Source organism: Cygnus olor, chromosome 19 (genome assembly GCF_009769625.2).
Source record: "Cygnus olor isolate bCygOlo1 chromosome 19, bCygOlo1.pri.v2, whole genome shotgun sequence".
Classification (NCBI taxonomy): domain Eukaryota; kingdom Metazoa; phylum Chordata; class Aves; order Anseriformes; family Anatidae; genus Cygnus; species Cygnus olor.
The window spans coordinates 6,842,194-6,861,629 of record NC_049187.1 but is presented as its reverse complement, the minus strand read 5'-3'; the positions used below and the strand labels follow the sequence as shown (position 1 = coordinate 6,861,629).

At 41.2% G+C, this 19,436-nt stretch overlaps 1 protein-coding gene across 3 annotated transcripts in view; it reads right to left on the bottom strand.

The window, feature by feature from the left end:
- The window catches only part of NUP214 (nucleoporin 214), a 45,364-nt gene that overhangs the window by 14,485 nt on the left and 11,443 nt on the right, over window positions 1-19,436 (bottom strand). For all 3 annotated transcript variants that reach the window (XM_040531496.1, XM_040531497.1, XM_040531498.1), the window contains exons 12-28: window positions 18,750-19,203; window positions 17,125-17,300; window positions 16,356-16,447; window positions 15,652-15,741; window positions 15,141-15,290; window positions 14,737-14,895; window positions 12,473-12,576; window positions 11,761-11,943; window positions 11,195-11,280; window positions 11,013-11,096; window positions 10,428-10,673; window positions 9,580-9,741; window positions 8,527-8,635; window positions 5,103-5,178; window positions 4,315-4,423; window positions 2,964-3,066; window positions 876-949 (exon numbers count right to left, since the gene is read on the bottom strand). In XM_040531496.1, the coding sequence (XP_040387430.1) occupies window positions 876-949; window positions 2,964-3,066; window positions 4,315-4,423; window positions 5,103-5,178; window positions 8,527-8,635; window positions 9,580-9,741; window positions 10,428-10,673; window positions 11,013-11,096; window positions 11,195-11,280; window positions 11,761-11,943; window positions 12,473-12,576; window positions 14,737-14,895; window positions 15,141-15,290; window positions 15,652-15,741; window positions 16,356-16,447; window positions 17,125-17,300; window positions 18,750-19,203 (2,457 nt within the window). The remainder of the gene's footprint in view (window positions 1-875; window positions 950-2,963; window positions 3,067-4,314; window positions 4,424-5,102; window positions 5,179-8,526; window positions 8,636-9,579; window positions 9,742-10,427; window positions 10,674-11,012; window positions 11,097-11,194; window positions 11,281-11,760; window positions 11,944-12,472; window positions 12,577-14,736; window positions 14,896-15,140; window positions 15,291-15,651; window positions 15,742-16,355; window positions 16,448-17,124; window positions 17,301-18,749; window positions 19,204-19,436) is intronic.

Below are 19,436 nucleotides of genomic sequence, written 5' to 3'. Positions count from 1 at the left end.
CATCACCAACTACCAAAAGCAAAGGCACTTCTGCCATAGAGTAGAGTAAGGTAACTGCCCTCACCCAATGCTGTGCTTTACAGGTCTGTTTCCTGCCCCTCCCAATCCTCCTTTGATCTGTGTTATTTACTTAACCTTTTATGCTAACTTAATCTTCAAGTTTTAAGCCATATTAGTTCCCTCTGCTTAAGGTCAGTGGAATATCAGTAGCATTGCTGTGGCCGACCATCTAAGGATATAAGCAAACCAAGATTTGTTGCAAGAGGTGTTATCTTTTATTAGAGTAACTGACAGCATTGGAGGGGAGGGAGGGTGGGAGGAAGACTTTTGAGCATACAACCTCTTTTTCAAGGCTGAAACTAGAGGCAGTAAACTTCTGGACTGTTACAAAAGCAGATGTATCAGGCCCCTCTTTCCAGACAAGGTGAATATGATCTACCTATGAAACGAGAAGGCAGCCTACATATTGTCAACTCGATTTTATAAGTAACACAAAGCTACTCCTAATATTCCCCTCCCATTACTAAACGCTCACTCCACTTAATGACAGATTCCTATGGCAGAGCACCTTGGCAACTTTAAAATCTACAGATTAAAGAGAAGAGGAAATGACTACAGATATTACCCCTCTTCATAAACTAGTACCTCCTGGATGCTCTTGGCAGCAAATATTTTGCTTACTCTTAATTGAAAAGCAGGTGGCCTAGATTCTTGTCCATTACAGGTCATAATCCAACATACGTATACAATGTTATTGCAGCTATTGCAATTTTAATAATAGAAGTGCAACATAAAACAAGAACCAAATGAATTAGGAAGAGTAAGCACTCTCATAGCAGATAAGAGATTTTGTCTGCACACTCTTCCAAACTAACCTTGTGAGGAAGCGAGGCTGGGCAGCGTCGGTGATGAAGAAGCTGATGTGACAACACCAAAATTAAACCCAGACCTAGCAGGAAAGAGGAGAAAGGGAAAGAATGACTTTGAGACTGAAGTGTTGAAACTTCCAGCCCTATGATTAACACAATGCTGAGCCTCAGATTTCCTGTACAAGTTTGTACCAAGTAAACACATGGGCACATGTGCGCAAGAACAGTTTTTCCAACTAGACAGAGAAGCATGCACGCAGACTGGCTTCCATTTGCTTCCCCTCCGACAAATCTTCTAGAGGGCTGAAGACAGTCAGAATTGAGAAGTTTTTTGACCATCTCTCATCCTCCCATATTCTTTCATTTCTGCTGTATATTTCTTCCCCATTAAACTCAGGAGCTAAACAATGAACCAAACCCTTCTAACTTCTGGAAGACTACCTACAGCAGAAGCTATAGCAGTGACTACAGCTTACTTAAAATTTAAAAACCTGAATGGTAAGAGAGTGCACGTATGAAAGGGAATAACTGGACACTACCATCCTTTGAAAAGGAGATCACTCATAACAAGACAAATTTAGTTTCCATGACTATTTAATACTTAAAATACTATGTCTTGCAAAAATACTGTGTTTTTTCACAATGAGCACTGGAGTCCTCCAGAGACCTTCATTCCCCAAGGCTTTTTAAGCTTTCACACTGCTTTGTCCTCTGATTCTCAACGGCCAGCTCCTGATAGTCAGAATGTGTAAGACACCACAAACAACAGCACTGTATTTAGTATACGGTTTACAGACTGAGGCACTGCAGCCTAGGACAAAGGCAGGGTTTGTTTGGTTTTTGAATCTGAATTTCAGTGTTTCAAGAAGACTATTTTAGCCTTTTGAAGAGTACTGCAAGGTGTTTAGATAACATCCACTTGACAAGCAATGTAGAAATGATTAAGATTGAACGAAAAATCATTTGAAAGTATGCTTGTGTTCTGAAATGTTTAGTGTTAACTGCTTCATAAAGAGAAACTTCAGTATTAGATAGCTAAATATGCAGAATTCCAAACAATTATTTCAAAGGAGTCACCCCTCTTCCCCAAAGATACAATACAATCAAAGAAATTTTTTTTTCAATCCCTCCAAAACAATCTGTAAGAGAGGTTTTGGAATAACTTTATGTTCATAACACGTGCCTTGCTTTGTATTACTGTTATGTAACACAAATCACGAGATGGCACAGTGACTCTTTAGTCACCTTCATGAATAGACTACTTTTCAAGCCACAACATGGAATTTGTTTTGTTGTTTCAAAATAAAAAAAGCAATTCAGCAAGTTTGAACATTAGCACAAATTTCAAGTCCTAATAGGGATTTCCAGCACTTCTGTATCTCAAAGCTTTTTCAAACGCTGAAAACCTATATAGGTATGCCCAGGTTAGAAAAAATATCACTCTCTTTGGAAACCATCTTCAGAGGTGATGAGTGTTACTATGATCATATCCAATTTCTTCCCATTCTTCTCTGTAAGAAGAAACCTCCAAGGTTCAACCTCTTCTCCTGTCACTGTAAAGCCAAAGTTCATTCTCACACATCCCTGCACAACTTGCTTGGGATGCTTTTCCTGCTACTGCTCTTTGTTCACTAAATTAAGAACGGAGTTTTAAACCAGCTGAGGTCTTTTTCCTCTTCCTTAACCCCAAGATACAAGATGCACAGTGTATGTTCTCTGACTCTATGAGATGTGGTGACTTGCAATCAAAGACAGGCAGTGAACCCAGTGCATTCGACCAAGAGCTAGTGCTTTCACCACAGTCATGTTGCTCTAATCTCAAATCATCTCCTGGCAACCTACCAGATAGCCGAGAAATACCACTATACACAGTGTGTGATTTGTTCAACAGCCCACTATAAATAAAACAGTTTAGCCTTATTTGCTCTTGATTTTCTTGATTAGCTACAGAATGAAAAGTTCAAAGTGCCAAAATATCATGTCAACTTCTCACAGAATTTCAATATTATGCAGCTTGTAGGTAACACTTGCTGGAACAGCTGACACACTCATACTTAACGTCAACTACAAAGAAATATTAAACTTCATACAGACCCCACAGAAGAAAACGAGAATGCCTTGTTGAGCTGCGCAGTTGTTGCTGGTACTGATGTCACTGTAGAAGTCACAGCTGTAACTGTTTTTACTGTCCCTTGTCCTGTAAGTTACAAGAGGAAACATTACAAAAAAGACGACAGCAGCATGTCATCCAACTATAAAAAAGGAAGGATTAGTTTCCATACAGTCTGCAATTTTATCAATTGGAAACAAAGGGGCTTTGCCACTTTAAGTCATATCTGTGCACAGAAACATTCCTGATGGTGTTACAGCAACCCAGAATATCTGAATTATTTTGAAGATGTAAGGCAATAACACATCTGATTAAAGCAAAGAGAGGTCTCACTATCTTGACAATAAAAATTAAATAATAAAAATCAAGAAATCCTTGGTAAAATCTCTCAACATATCAAAACACATTTCAAATAAAAAGAAAACGGAGCAAATTCAGGAGGTGACGTTTTCAATAAACCAAAATTTAAGAAGTGTTTGCTACAGTCAAATACGAGACTTAGCTATTTTTGCTGCTTCTCACCCCTGGCTAAAAGGCAACCTACATCCACAGATTAAAGTCAGAAAAGCAATAGAGATGAATTTCAGACATTTATGCAAGAGGCTTATAAAACCATGTCCAATGCAAGCTTTATCATCTAATACACATTAAAAATCAATTCCTTTCTTCCCTGAGTTTCCTCTTCCCTCTGTTTGTGCTAAATGATCATTCCTTTCCTTGTAAGCTTCTAAACAAAGTGTGTAAGACTACAGTATCTGAATTGGTTCTAAAGCTGGTCCTACAGCCTAGTACTCAGCAGAGCCAGCACCCAACTTAACTCATTTCAGGCAAGTACATGTGAGCTTAAGTCAGGTATTCCTACAGTGCTGAAACCTATAGTATAGAAACACTCAAGTCAGACACAGCATAAAGGAAAACTATTCCTGTTACTTCAGGATGTAATCACTTTCCTGCAAGAATGCAGGAACTTTTCATGCTTAAAAAATAAAATGGCAGACAGATGCTTTTCATTTGCTGTCAAAAAACAGTAGCCTTTGGTTTGAGGCGCTTTCACCATTACCTGCTAAAGGTTACAGATTCCAAGACCACTTTGAAAGAGGAATCTGAATTCTAGGATCACTGAATTCTAGATGCAGGCACTCAGACAAAACACAGGGCTGGACACAACACCTCTTTCCTGCCATTCTGTACTTTGTTCTCCTCCTCAACATTAGCATAGCAGCCTCTCAATGGAGGCAGATCTTTTTTCCCCGTCTTCTTTCTCTGGACTGCACACCCTGACAGGTGGCAAGAGACACTCAGGCCTTAATTCTATCTCCACCATGGACAACTCACCTGAGATTTTGTTGCCAGATGACGTTGGACCAGGTGTAGATGCCATAGGACAAGGTGCAGACACAGAGGAAGGTAGAGTTTGTCCCTTCAGTGAGCTTGCTAGAGGTGTCTAAAAACAAAAACACTAGGTCAACACAGTCTGAGCATTAACAAAGGCCCTTCTGATCTTGGTCTGATATGATGAGAGTCAGGCAAAGACTTGAGAATGAACTAGAGCAAGTACTTGGCAGAACCTCCCATCTTGGGTCCAGATGTCTTCACAGTTAAATACAGGGTCAATACTCAACTTTTTCAACAAGTCTCTTCCAGAGGCTGGTAAGCCTCCATGTGCAACAGCTCACTGCTTCCAGAAGACAGAGACTGTTGGCATGGTTTTCCAATGTGTGGGAATAAAACCTAGCAGCTTGTCCACCAGTAAGAAATGTTTTCAATAAGATATACAGGATAGGGAAACTCTCTCCCTTGATTACCTGGCAATTCTTTTTGGTGAAATTTGGGTATATTTAACACACTTTCCATTGTTGTTACTTGCAACCCTTACTGATGCAAGGCCATGGCCATTGGAAAGTTGCAAGATTCTTCCAAAGAAAGAAAAGGCAAGACATAACAAAGATAAACCTGACACCACCCTGTCAAGGTCACAGATAAATAAATGCTTTGCCAAGAATGCATTGCAAGCTGTGAAAAGAGACTGTTAGATTACCTGTTCACCAACAATTACACCCCAAACTTTACTGAACATGCCCGGGTACAGTAATCCAAAGGAAAAGAGCTCTAAACCAAGATACCTGTTTAGCTTGATTTGTAGCAACAGTTGCCAAAACCTGGTGGACTGCCTGGGCTGCAGAGTGAGGAACTGATGATCTTAAAAAGAAAAATTAAAATGTTAAATGAATGATTATTCTAAAAGTAATTTGCTTGCCTCTCAAAAAGAACAGCTTCCAGAAGTCTCAAACAACCATCGTTATTAAAGATTCCACACACAACTCCAAATGAACAAATCTGATTACGGAATAAACCTCTTAAATGAATCAGCCACATTTAACAAAGGAAGACTGCAAATGCATTTAAAGCTCTAGACTTAAGTGATCAAGTCTTCTCCGCACACTCTCATCTCTGAAGAGAGTCAAGCCTTTCTATTTTACGAGCATCCGATGAAAAATCAGCAGGTAAGGGGATTACAATTTTATGCCTAGTGGATAACAAATGTAAGAAGCTTCCTTTATAGTGCAGAGCCCAGACAAGCGTATGCAAGTACATGCAACTCTCAGAAATGCTGAGCAAGGTGCCAAAGCTATGGGAAGAAGAAAAAAGATAGCACTTCATGTCTTTGAAGTGTAGTATAAGAATTAATGAAGTCATGACAAGAAGTGTGATAAGACTAACCTATATTCTCCAACTTAAGTTTGGAATTTTGACCATGAAATAAACTGCATAGCAGAGTCCACAGGCAATTACTGCAGCGTAACAGCTGCTTCTAAGGTGAAGCACCCTACATGCTGTGGGCCATAAATGCAGTTAATCACCATAACTTGAGAACACCCATCTAGTTTTAACATCTCCTCAAGTCTATGGCTCACCAGCTTAAATGGATAGTGCCAGAAGCCTCCAGAAGCATAACAAATTCAACACTTGATTGCATTCTCTTGGTCTCTTACCCAAGTAGAGTCTTTCCATCTTGACACAGGCCAGGTGTTCCCTAATGCAATAAGCAATCTCTGTCCTATAGAAAGGGCCAATATCACAAACCCCAGACAGTATGTGAATCTGGGCATTAAAAGTTTTGTTTTTCATAAAGCATGAGAACTCCCAGATTGCATCAACTATTTGGTCAGCTACAGGCTAGCTCATAGAAATTTCCTACTGTATTCCAAAGGAAGAGGACACATGCATGCGACAATGATTTATCTCAGATTGAGTTTTGTGTCTTAAAGAGCTTCACATTCCTATTAAGTCCTTCCTTCCAGCAACGAGATCTCTTTGTGTTGCATGGCCTGGATTTGCCCTCTGCCCAGAGGAAAAGTGTAAGAGCATACATTTCAGAAGTTTCAGATTATCACTGGAAAGAGACCAGTTCGGGAAGATGCAGCTCTAAATTTCAAGTTCGTACAAACCCTGGACAAAGAATGAAACGCAGAAGGTCTGTGAAATTCACGACAGGGACGCACCTTTTTCCCAGAAAGGTCTCAAGGTCACTTGACCCACAGCTTCTCTGACAATAAAAAGGCTGGTTTTGATTTCAGTTTGAAGACTTTATTATATGAATAATTGGACTGGGACCACCAACATACCTAGTCACAAGCCACCGCACAACTGATAACAACTGAAAAATCATTACTGCTTAACAACCTGAAGAGTGTGCTGTGGTGGCGAAAGACAACCAGCATGTCTGAAGTAGCAAAAACTAATGAATTAACTTTGCTAGGTGAATGCTCTTTATTTTAGTGCTCAATCTGACTGGCAGGCACAGGTTCATTTGGGTAGATTTTTTAGTTAGCACATTTTTATGAGGTCAGCTGTAAAATAAGACTGTAAAAAGCCTTCAAGATATCTAACTATCTGGTGCTCTGCACATTAGAGAGATCAATTGATACTGTGAGTCTAAAGCTTTTTGAAAGTAAGACAGGTCTTTATCTACAGTTCAAGTGAACTCCAATCTCAGATATGTATCTCTTACTCATGGCCTTGTCTACACACAGCCAGCACTCTTTACTTTTTTTCATTGGAGATTTGATGGAGACAGGAGACTCTTTAAAACAATTTTACAGACAACCCTTTTAAAGCAGGTGGAGAACTCTTTCCTGCCGTAACACTGTTTTTAGCAAAATATCTCAAGCAGAGCTGTTGGAAAATTTAACTTTCAAAACATATTACATCCACACGCACACCCTCCACCAGTTTACCACTTTTAGGAGAAAATACGATAGTAAAAACATCCCAAACTGTTTCCCAATTAAAATGCAGAAGAATCCCTGGCTTAACTTTCAAGGTCATCAGCTGAGTTCCACCAGTGTAAGACTGTTCCATTTTTTGAAAGGCTGCATCACAAGAATTTCATTTTCACCTTTGACAGTGAAGAGTAAACACACTTGTTTGGAAACCAGAAATAAAGTAATAACAGAAGTCATGCCGAGAGCTGCACGTATAGCCCACAATTATGTGGGCAAAGCATTTGCAGCTCCACATGGACTTTAATCAGACATACACGGCGATTTATCCTGGTTTTAATGCCTTTGCACTACGACGTAAGTGCACTAACACCAACTTTGCTCAAGACTTTTCAGCAATGCCCTTGCCACTCCAGCCCAGAAAAAGCCACATATTATCTTGGTCTTAAGCAATGGTAGGAACATCAAGCAAAGACAGTTTCAAGGTCAGTACCACGACAGGGAAAGAGACTAGTGCTGTGGCTGATGACAGAGCCTGTTGATAAGACAGACATCTCTGGAATGAGCTGAGCTGGCTGTTGTCTGTAGGAGGCAGAGAGCAGGAAAGCCAAGACTTACAGCTAACTCATGAAAAATCTTAAATTCAATGTTAAATTCCTGAAGCCAACATTCATAATTTCCTCACGAGGATGACAGCTTTGCAGCTCCATATTTTTCCAAATTGATCAGCCTCTATTGACACCCAGCCCTTCAGTCAAGATTCTTATTTCAAGAAATTGAATACAAGTTTCAAAAGAAGCGAGAGTGCAGTTCTCCTTCTCTCTGTGTGAGAGTCAGGGAGCAGAAAGGAGAGGCTTAACCCCAGAGGTTTTCTCTGTAACAGACAAGGAAGTAGAAAGAACAGCATCTGGACTGCTTAAGCCCACAGACCAAGGACAGTGACAGAGAGGTGCACTTCCCTTACAGAAAGAGGCAGAACGGTATCAGTGACTGGAGAGATACCAGGTCCAAAGTGTGCGTTAGCAATCAAAGCACTAGATCCCAACAGGAGGGAACACACTAAAATGCATTTCATAGACTAACGGAGAAGGATGTTAATACTGGTCTTGTTGTTTGTTCATGCCAAACATTAGCAAATCCTTGAATGACATGGAAAGAAAATATTTCTTCCTTTCATTACACAAACTCAAGGCTTAACGTAAACTGGATACATTTAGAGTTAAGTCAGAATACATAAAATACTACTGCTGCTCCCCACTGGTGTATGTGCTCTATTGCAAATATCAGCAAAGGCTACCAGAAAAAAAGGGGAGAAGCCACTTACCCTATTACTGCAGAGACAGCTGGAGTCAGTGCACCAGTCTTCAGTTCTCGCACATTTACCACCTGAGGAACGTTTTTCAGAGTTGATTCAGTCAAGGAGGTGCTTACAGCTTTAAGGAAAAAAAAGGGGGGTAAATATTAAGCATTGCAATCAATATGGTGTCTCAGAGTAATGCCAGAAGAAACCCAGGTAAGTTTCTAGAAGGTATATGGTATATCTGGCCCAAACTGTTGGCCATCTCAGCCTTCAGTAAGGACACTAAAGAAGCGGCCAGCTTCTCACAGAGCTTGTACATTTTTCCTTGTTGGCTGTCCAAATCTAATTATACTTACTAACTGTCCCTTACCTACATCATAACATCTTGGGTTAACAGAAATGACCTACCTAATTACACCCCAGCCTCTGCCAGAAATCACATCATTAGTCCATTTTGTGCACTTATGCTCTCCTTGGGCAAGGAAAATAAACTAAATTAATTCTTCTACCAGTAACTGAATTTTGTTTCTTTTCTGCACTGATGTTACAATACTGGGGAAGCATCCAGGACTGTCTAAAGCCAAAAAAAAAAAAGCTTAAACCTTTCTCCTATCAACTCAAAACCTTACAAGCATACCCAAAGCTTAACTCAACAGTTTAACTTTTCAGTATTAAAATATACTGTTTTACAGTACACATTGGTAACTGCATAGCTAACAAAAAGAGTTATTAGTATGGGCCAGTAACATCATTCCTCTGCTTTCCAATAGTGTCTAGAGTTTCTTGCATGCAGATCAATTGGTTCTCCAGCTGTGCAAGAATCTCTTAAGTCATTGACTTCTCCGTGAGAGCACAGACCAGAAGTGGTACAGTGAAACATCAAGTGGGAGTTTTTCAGGCATTTTGTACTAGTAGCTTACAGGAAGAAGGAAGACAAAAAAGACTGGATAGCTCAGAGGCTGCAACATATAGAGATGTGTTGCACTGTGATGGTCTTTTCCTTTTCAAGCACTAAATTCCTGTGAAATTCACATTCAAATGCTCAGAGGTCACTTGGATAATTAGCCATCCTTTTACCTGGGGCCTGGCTAGCCATCTGCCTCCGCAGAGCTGCTGCAGCAGCTGCTTGTGGTGCTGGAACAGTGACAGTGGGAGCAGGGGCCCCATGTTTCACAGTCTTTGTTGCAAGCATTGTACTGTCTGCCCCTTGTGGTATGATTCTGTTTGAAGATGCAGGCACTACAAATGCAAACAAAAATATTACAGCTCATTGTATCTCCTCAACTCAGAAAGACGTGAAGGCCTTTGATGAACTGCAGTTCCTGTGAGCACACAGCTTCCTTCTGACAAGGCTGACCCACGTGCTTTTTAAACAATCAACTCTATCTGGCACAGACAGTTTCAGTATTCCGATGAATTCAGCAAGTAAATCGAAGCAGCTGTCATTTCAATGCATTAGATGACTTTCAGTTTGTTGTTACAGTCAATTCTGCTGACTGCTTATTTTTCATTTAGGGAGGTTCAAGTTCTCTGGCTACAGAGATGAAAAACCTCTCAGACAAGGAAGCGTATGCAAACAGCTCTTACTGTTTCTGGGCTCAGAAGTCCTCACTTAGTCCATACCCACCAAATGCAGAAGTACTTCAGTCTCCTGGTTTTTGAGGCATTATTTTAAGAAATATTTGCCCTTAAGGCAAATTACTAAAGGAAGACAGTGCCACCTATAGCCAGTACAATGTAAAAGTAACAGGCCGCCAAAAAGGCACACTCAACGAAACTCTGCTAACTACTACTGGAAACTTGGGAACATAACCCTGCATGCTGCAATCTCATTTCTCCGGGACTTGAAGCACTGGTAACGGATACAGTGGTTAAAGATACTGACAAGAACATGTACAGAATAGGAGACTGCAAAAACAACTCACACAAAGTACCCAAGGAGGGGTGCTGTTTCCCAAAGGGCAGAGACTGAGCCATCAAACCAGGCTGGACAGACGGAGTACGGACCACAGGGGCATGGCGAGGGACTTGGACTGGAGCAGCCTCTTCTTCCTGGTCTGCCGCCTGTGGGTCCTCATTTTCCAGAGACTGGGAAACTGAGGATGTTGAACTGACTTCATCCAACTCTTCGTAGTATCTTGTGGACAAAAAGGCAGATCGGGACAAATTTGCTGCAATACCAGAAAAAAAAATCGTGTGTGCGTGCGTGTGTTAAAGTGAGAGAACCATCCAGCCTAACAGACATACATCCTATTACAGGATGCCATTCTACTGGCTTGTTTTAATCCTACATTGCTAGGATTTGACTTCTTAACAGCCAGGAAAAGCAACTTTCAGTAAGATAGTAAATGAATAAAATTCTTATTGAGAGCAGATAAGGGAGCAGGAAGGGAGAAGAAAGCATTGAGGAATGAGACGTTGCCAAAAACTAACTTCAGCACCGGTGCCCACAGCAGATAAGTCACCCTCCTAGAAAGCATTCCAGACTTTTACGGTAGCTAAAGGTTTACCTGGAGCTGTAGACCTAACTGGTGGAGTCTTCCTCTTGGCTAGAAAATTCCTCAACTGTGCCTGTTTCACAGGGGATAATTTAGCTGGAAAAGAGAAAAGTTATTAGTCTATATCAAAGCGCAAGTAAACAATAATAAATTTAAAAAGTCATTTATGTGTGAATACCAGGAAAAGACATTACCAGGTACTTTAGGCAGTGGTTTGGTGTGTGATTCCAAGGTAGTTTTCATCAAGGCATTCCGCAGGCTTTCAAGGTCACTGTCGAAACTGGGACATGGCAGAGCAGTAAAAAACACACAATCAGCAGAAGGAAACCAACCAGAGCAGGAACAAAAGAGAGCCAAAAGGAGTCACTAGAACCGCTGGCTTAGAACAGTCGGCTCCTTTAGATAGTGTGCTATTTAAACACATATTGCTTGAATTACTTTGAAGAGTCAAAGAGCCATTCACTTCTTCCCCTGAATTCAGACAAAAACAGCAGTGCCTCAGCCCAAAGGTTCAGTTATCCTGTTTAAAATATTATAAAAACGTAACTTTCAAGGGAAATTTCTGATAAGCAAACAATGCATCACAGAATATAAACAATGAGCTTCTGTATTACCTGGCCATAGCTCAGTACTTGTTTAGGACATCCTGCTCTCCCCTACCACATCCACAAAATATCATTCTTTGGAGGACACACCCTTGCATGCTGCTGGGAGCAAGAGCAGAGTGGCAACACCACTCACAAACTTGCGTTTCACATACCTTTGAGCACTGCTGAGAGAAGATGTATCGCTGGGAACACTCCACTGAGATGTCTGGTTATACAATCGGAGCTGCTGTAGACTGTTCACCAACTGATTTAGTCTCTTCCTCTGCTGATTGATTATTTCCCGGTTATTAGCCAGGGTGTTAAACAAGGTCTCTCGCTCAGGAACAATCAAACGCCTTAAGACAGCAAATCAAGAGACAGGGATAAAGACCATGATACATATCTAGCCACAAGCAGACATGTCCCCAGACAAAGCTGTTTGGTGGTTCTAGCTACTTAAACACCATGAGGTCAAACATGGTTTGGTCTGAACACCACGGCAGTTCTGTTCGTCTCAAATGCACATTTCTCGTTTGGGCATGCTGAAAGTTTATTCACTTACTAGAAGACATGTTATCTATTAGGAGGGTTTCATTAGCTACCACCAGTGTGCTTGGTCCCTAGAGAGTTTATTTTACAGGTTTTTCCATAAGCGCTATTTACACCATGCAGGGAGATGCAGCAAGCATGTAACAAACTTACAAAGCCAAGTAGTGTGAACCTACAGCTCTCCAGTTAGGTATCTTAGCTGAGCTTTAGTCATAAACCCCTCAAAAAAGACTGTACTATAAAAATGGAAAAAGGCTTCTGTCTGTTGATTAGGGACTAACGTCTGATTCACTGACAAGTTCCTTACAGCTATGTATTCCAATTTCAGTTACTTACTTCTGCTTTCTCTTCTGTTCCAGGTGCCGATCCCACTCCAAATCCAGAACATCATTCACATCCTGGACAGCAAACTTCACATACTGGTGCAAGCGTCGAATTTCCTGCCATGTAAAATAAAAACAGATTTTAGTTCACTTCAGAAGTCAGTTTCGGTTGAAGAAGCTGAAGACCCTTTGGCTCATTCGGTCCACGCCATGTGACACTTTCCCATATTTCTGCCTGGAAAGTTTTATCCAGCACAACAGAACTCAACGCAATAAAAACCTATTTATTAATTAGCGGAGGAGTATGTACATGCTCGGCCCAGCCATTTTATCCCAACTTGAAACTAGAAATAAGACTTTCCATAATGTTTGCAAAACACTGCCAGGGCTTTTCAGAAAGGGTGGTACAAACATCAGGCGTTGTACAAAACAAACCTTATTTCAAACCTCCTTTCCAAAACATGAGTCATTCATTCCCACTTTACACTGTTGAAGCATCTAACAATTATAGGTGATCAAAGCCTGGCATGCTATTCACATGGCTCTGGGATAGCAGCATTTACAGATTATGATTCATGAAAGCATTCAGGAATGCTCACAACTCCCACATTAAGGCAAGGAATTAACTTGATTTTTATAGGTAGAAAAAAAATAAGGCACAGAGAGAATAAAGTGACTTATCCATGACCACATGGTTGCACAACTGGCACAACTAAGCCAGAGATCTCTGGCTACAAGACCTGCTCCCTAAACGAAACCAGCCTTCTGTCTCATAATTGTCATCCCTCCAACCTGTCACAGCACGAACATCTCTTTAATTCCAATCTCGTAAAATGGAAACTGCAGTTGGTTTCAGCCCATCTCAACAGAATGTTCCCTTAAATGCGATGATGAACCAGCCAACTAACATTGTTTGGGAAGAATTCCATGACAACCGTTTTCAAGATACAGCATGAAATTTGAATATGGCATACCCAACCTGAAACCAAATCCAGTAGTACTGTCGGCTTAGTTTACACGTTACAAAGCACACGTTTCCTCTCCAGCAATTAAGAGCATCATGTAGCGGCAACTCTGAACAGCAAGTCAATATGGCTGGACATCAGAAAAGCCCCGGGGTCTTTTTTTTTTTAAAAAAGCTTCATTTAAAGCTAGTATAATAAGTTGATCAAGTGAGCATTATTGAGCCAGGAGAACAGGGGTGATGCAAACTGAATAAAGTTTAAGTCAGATCAAACTGTCTTTCTAACAAACTCTCAGAAACTTGACCTGAAAACTCTCTCCTTACATTCCAGTTCATTTCCACTTCCCTCCTACTCTGTCATTCTTTCCACACAATCCTCTTTCTACACGAGTGAAACACGCATTTCAAGGTTATCAGCCCTCTCTAGTCACAAGCATAAGCTCGAGAAGTCACAGGAAAATACAAGACAAAGAAGGCATAAAATTAAGACTGTGACTCAATCTACAGAGTCCAGGTGAAAATCAGGTATCAGACCTAAAGGAAGTTACTTCACGTCAGCTGATGCCTAGTAACTGTCTGTGTGCATGTTCTTGATTCCTACTGTAACAAAGACAACATTCAATTATGTCTTCAGCCTGCTGGTCAAACTCCTTAAGGAGAACTTATCAGTGTACCAAAGACCAAGTATCACGTGTAGAGCACATTCAGCCTATTTTGCCTAGAGTTAAATAGCCCTCTCAGTGCTTCACCCCGGTTTCTTTCAAGCCTTTGAAAGCCTCTTCAGGAACTGCTGGTTATCTTCTCCTTTGTGCCCAAGCTTTTAGAGTATCATTTAACTTTAGGCTCAGCCATCCACAAAATTAATCACACAATTTCGGTAAGTCATATTCTAAAAGGCACTTTTAGATACAAGATAGAAGTAATTCCAAGAACTCTTCCACTAAGTGTTGAAAAAAATATTCCTTTAGCTGAAATCCCTGAACAAACACTACAGACTGAGAAGGAACAGGGAGTCAAGAGTCATGTACTAAGATTAGAACGGACTTGGATCTCAAGTGAGATACTTCCCTTCAGCAGGAATTTTGTCTCATCACAGACAATGTTGGCTAATGTCAACAACACAGAGAAGCTTTAGCAGAGGATTTTCAGCATATGCTGCAAACTTGGAGAAACAAAATTAATCACATTTTTACTACACTGTGTCAGAACAGCAGTTACCTAGGGCAGAACAAAACCACTGGGCACTCGCACACAGAAGTCTCACTTATTTTATTTAAACCTCTAGATTAGAAGCTGGTTAACATGCTTCATACCTGGAGCTGTGCTTCACTCTTGGGATCCAAGGGTTTCTTATAGAGCAAGTGTAAATAGCCCAAGCTACGATTCCGCTCATTCTGCTCTCTAGCCTCTTCTACCCCTGCAAATCCCTCCAGCAAAGTTGTCTTCAGAATACTAATATCTCCATGAAGTGACTGCAAATAGAACACATGGGATAAGGTTCAAAGTAACATATTTTCATTGCCATCTCTAACACAGGAGCTGCTGCAAGCGTTTGTCTGAAAGAAAAAATGCAAATGTTGCCCCCATGCTAAAGTAGCATATTCAGAGGTTCCATCTACCTTGGCTCAGCACTAGCAGGTTAAATGGAAACACCAGGTGACAAACAGTCATTGCGGAGGAGTTTAATAGTTTGAAGATGCTCAGCCACAATGCTCACCTCTGTTGTCTCTTTAATTTCCAAGAGGAAGGTATGAAGATCATCTGACTCAGTTCGCAACATTTTCATTTCCTCTGGAGTACCCACTTGGAAACAGGCTTTGGAAGTCTGGGCCTTCAGCTCCTCCATCTCCTTTTGAAAATGTGCAATCTGCAAAGCCAAGAAGTACAGCCACTAAGACACAGCAGGGTCTGGAACTAAAGTCACAGATCGTGTTTCTACAACACCATCAACACCTCTGACTTTACAGGAAAAGCAGGAAATTCTTGCACAGCAACAGGAAGGAATACCCAATTTTTCCAGAACAGCAATTGAAATTAAAGATGACTGAACAGGACACGCAAACAGCAAGTACAAAACAGGTTGACTATCTTGTGAAAAACTTCCATTCTGATTCCTAAACTACTGAAATACATCATCGAAATACACATGGACTGAAAAGAAATGCCTGTCTCTATACAGTGGTCTTCCAGCTTCTAAAATGGAGAAAACTGCTTGAAAAAGTTCTCACCTCCTCTCTGATTCCTGCTATGACAGGGTCTGAATCCTTCCACTGGTGGACCTGTTTCTCTAAAGCAGCGCTGGGGACTGCTGATTTGCCCTGGAGGAAAAGAACAAACAACCTCACTCCAATATTAAAAATATAGCCCTAGCAACAGGGAGTCTAGACTATCGAAAAAGGCCTGCTGTTAGAGCTCCATTCAGACACCAGTCACTAGCGAGGCAATTGTCATAAGCATAAATACTTGTTCCACTCTAAACTAAGAAAAGTACGTGCACATTCAAGGTAGTACTGCAGACTACCTGAAGATACGTGGCTATAGCTTTGTGAAAGCAAAGGAAATCTTTGTGTGCTGCTCTGTGTTATTGTTTTGATTTTGTTATCCAAAGCTGGGGTCTCTCTTAAGAAACACCATCCAGACAAACCTTGGCTGCTTATTAGCTGGGAAAGCAGTTAAACCTCATTTCCAAAGCAATGGTAAGAATTAGTTTCTACAACTCTGACCATGGCAACATACATGAAAATTCTTTAAAGTTATGCAGAGAACATGGTTTTAGTCCCACTGATTAGCTAACATTTATTTATAAATTTTATGTCAAAAGCTATCTAGTTCTTGGACCTAGGAATACTCATTCAGTCCAAGGAATTCTAAGCAGTTCACGAGCAGTAGAAAGCATTCCCCCTCTAAAAAAATCCACTCAAATTCTCATTACCGGAGTAGAGCTTGGCTTTGCTGCTGAAGAGTTGATTTTGGCTGTCTTCTGTAGTAAAGAACCTGAAGGCATATTTTGAGCAGGACGTGCCACTAGAATTTAAAAAGAGAAACAGTAATTTATGAACCTACATTAAGCTTGAGAAAACAGGCTGTGATCAGACTGGTCAATCGCCAGCTTCAAATCCAGTGGCGATAGAGGTAGAGGCTCTAGTGAAAGAGAGCATCTTCCCCAGGTGCACTTTTACTCCCATGCAATTTCTCTGCTAATGGCAACAACCGTTACTCCCAAATATCTGGCTGTACATTCCTGAAGGACCCCAAGACCCCCAATCACACAATCATTTGAGAGATGGAATATTATTCTGCTACCAGATGAATGCAATCTAATTTAAACTCGCTTCTGAACACTGAACTCCAGACGCTCCAGATGCAAGTCAGGGCACCGATTTGCGTGACTGCCCAGAAACGTTCTTAACCAGAGCTATATTGCAGGGCACTGAAAATGCCAGAACTTCTGGCAGAACTTAAGAAGTTGAACGTATTATTTCCCATATGGAGAGCTGGCTCTGTGGGGAACAAACTCCACAAATGGAGAAAATTCTCAGTTTCAGTACTAACCCCATCACAGCATTATAGTGTGCAGATCTGCTGCATCAGTAAATGCAGCAGAAAAAAATAAAGGACGTGGTGAGGCTGATTTCATTTCTAAAACTTTCAGAACATTGTTTGTAATGTGTTGTTCCCAACAGCATGCATCAGACTCCTACCTGTGGCAGGTGCAGGGGTTGACGCCTTCAGTGGTGTGGTAGGAGAGGCAGAGGGTGGCGTGGACTGACTCAGAGGACCTCCAGAAGCAGTTTTTAAACTGGTTGAAAATGAAAACATTGTGGAACTGGCATGACCACCACTGCTAGTGGGAGATGAGGTGTCTACAGCAGAGAACCTGCAGAAGAAAGCAGGGCATCTTTCAGCTCTGAACTGGTCCCAGCTGCTTCTCTCCATCCAAAATGAACCTCTAAGCTCTAACAAATGAACCACCCTAGTGATCAGCAATAACTTAAGCTCTAGGTACAAAATTACAAGTGTAGCTGCTGGAAGTGGTGGGAAGGCACCCTTCAGGGTTATTTCTGAATATCTGGAACCACAAAGTCTGCTACCATGGATCTCCCTGTGAGCAAAAACTAAATGCCAGCAAAAACTACTACCCTGCTTCAAAACGCACCTCATCATTTTGCACAAAACCACCAAATATAGCAAATCTGAGTCAGCCTTCAGTCCCAACCTTGCAGCAAAGTTCAAAGAGAAATTCTGCAAGAGAACATGAACTTCCATTCATCTTCAAACTCAGGCCCTCAAGGCAGCCAAGTTAAATATTCAGCCGATTCACTACCGTATCATTTGCTTTATACACAAAATATCAAATTTAAAAAGCCCTAAGAGCCACCATCAGATGCCGGTGTAGCAAAGACTACCCTAATTAAAAAATAATCATTTGAACCATCAGAAATTTCTTAAGATACATTTACATGAAAATTGCTCTCCATAGAAAGCAACTCCAATTAACACAGCCCTGCCTTTTGAACCATTCTTTCTGAAAAAGAGAGGTAAGTCTTGGGAGTTGGAGGAAAGAGAGGTATATGAAATCTGAGAACATTCATCACTCAAATCTATTTTGCTTAGTTTCTAATCAGCATCAGTTATCCTTCAGCTGGCATAAACTCTCAGCACAAACAAGCTTTGAAGACTTCAGGTCCTGTATTCACTGAGCAAGCATCCATTTAAGAACAAAAAAAAGGTCTGGCATCTCTATTCAACACAGGAGTGGGGGAAAAAAAAAATCCATCAACTATGGATACAGCTCCTGCCCAGCACTGCAAGTTACTCCTTAGGTTAGAGGTAAGGAACCTTCAACAAGGAGTGAAGGAAAATTGTGCTATCAGCAACATACTAAACCAGTCACAAAAAAAAAATCAAATCCCAGCATCCCCCAAGAGTCTTTCAGCCAATTCACCTTGAACCACAGCACTGGATTAACGTTTCATGCCTATGAAGCAAAGACATGAAAAAATGAACTCTCTGATAATTTGGTAAGTTACCAATATAACTTTTGGCAACTTCCTCGACTAATATTTTGTCCATGAACATCACCTCTACCATGGGAATCACTGAGGGTTGGTTTTTTTTTTTTTTTTTTTTTTTTTACAGCCAAAGAAAACTACATCTTGGATAAAGAGGGGCTTCCTCAGTGCTTTTTTGGGAAGCAGAGAAAACAGCTGTCAGGGCAAAAAGACAAACTATTGTGTGATCTTCAGAACTACCACATGCCGTCCACATCTGGAGTGATTTAACAACTACCCAGCTACCGCATTATCTATTTTATCTTTGTATTTACTTCTCATTGAGGTTCACTTTGACTGAAGAAGCTGAAGGCGTGAAAGATGACTTCTGTGCAAGGGGTGTTGTGGAGGGTGGTGGCCCAGGTGAGCTGTCTGCAGCTGGTTTCAAGCTCATGGATCCAAAAGAGAAGGTGGTGGCAGTAGCCGCAGTGGTGCCTACAGAAGGAGCAGCTGTTACGGATGACTTGGGAGAAGCAGAGGAGAAAGAGAACGTTCCTGCTCCTGGACTGGGAGCCACGGCTTGCTTGGAGGTGTCAGTGGAAAAGGGGTAAGGAGGAGGATCGCTGGTTGTAGTGCCAGGTGTCTTCACGGTTGAAGGCATAAAGGAAAAAGCAGCTGCTCCACCTCCTGCTGGAGGCAGACTTGAGGCAGGGGCAGTAGGAGCAACACCTGGAACCGTGTCAGGCTTTAAAGAAGTTGGCGGAGTGGTCGGAGATGCAGCAGCACTTCCTGCGGGAAGATAAACAGGTAAAGAAGAGACTCATTTGGTTGCCCTGACTAATGGAAGAAGGTACTGCAAGGCCAAATACTACTTGATGGGGCAGTTAGGTACTATCTCACTCAATAGACTATAGAGTGAGAAAGACAGAAGAGGGAGCAGGGCTTCCAGTCCCCATGCCCAACAAGTTTTACAGAAATTACACAAAGTCCGAGCCATTATTAATACTACAGTTTTCACAAGT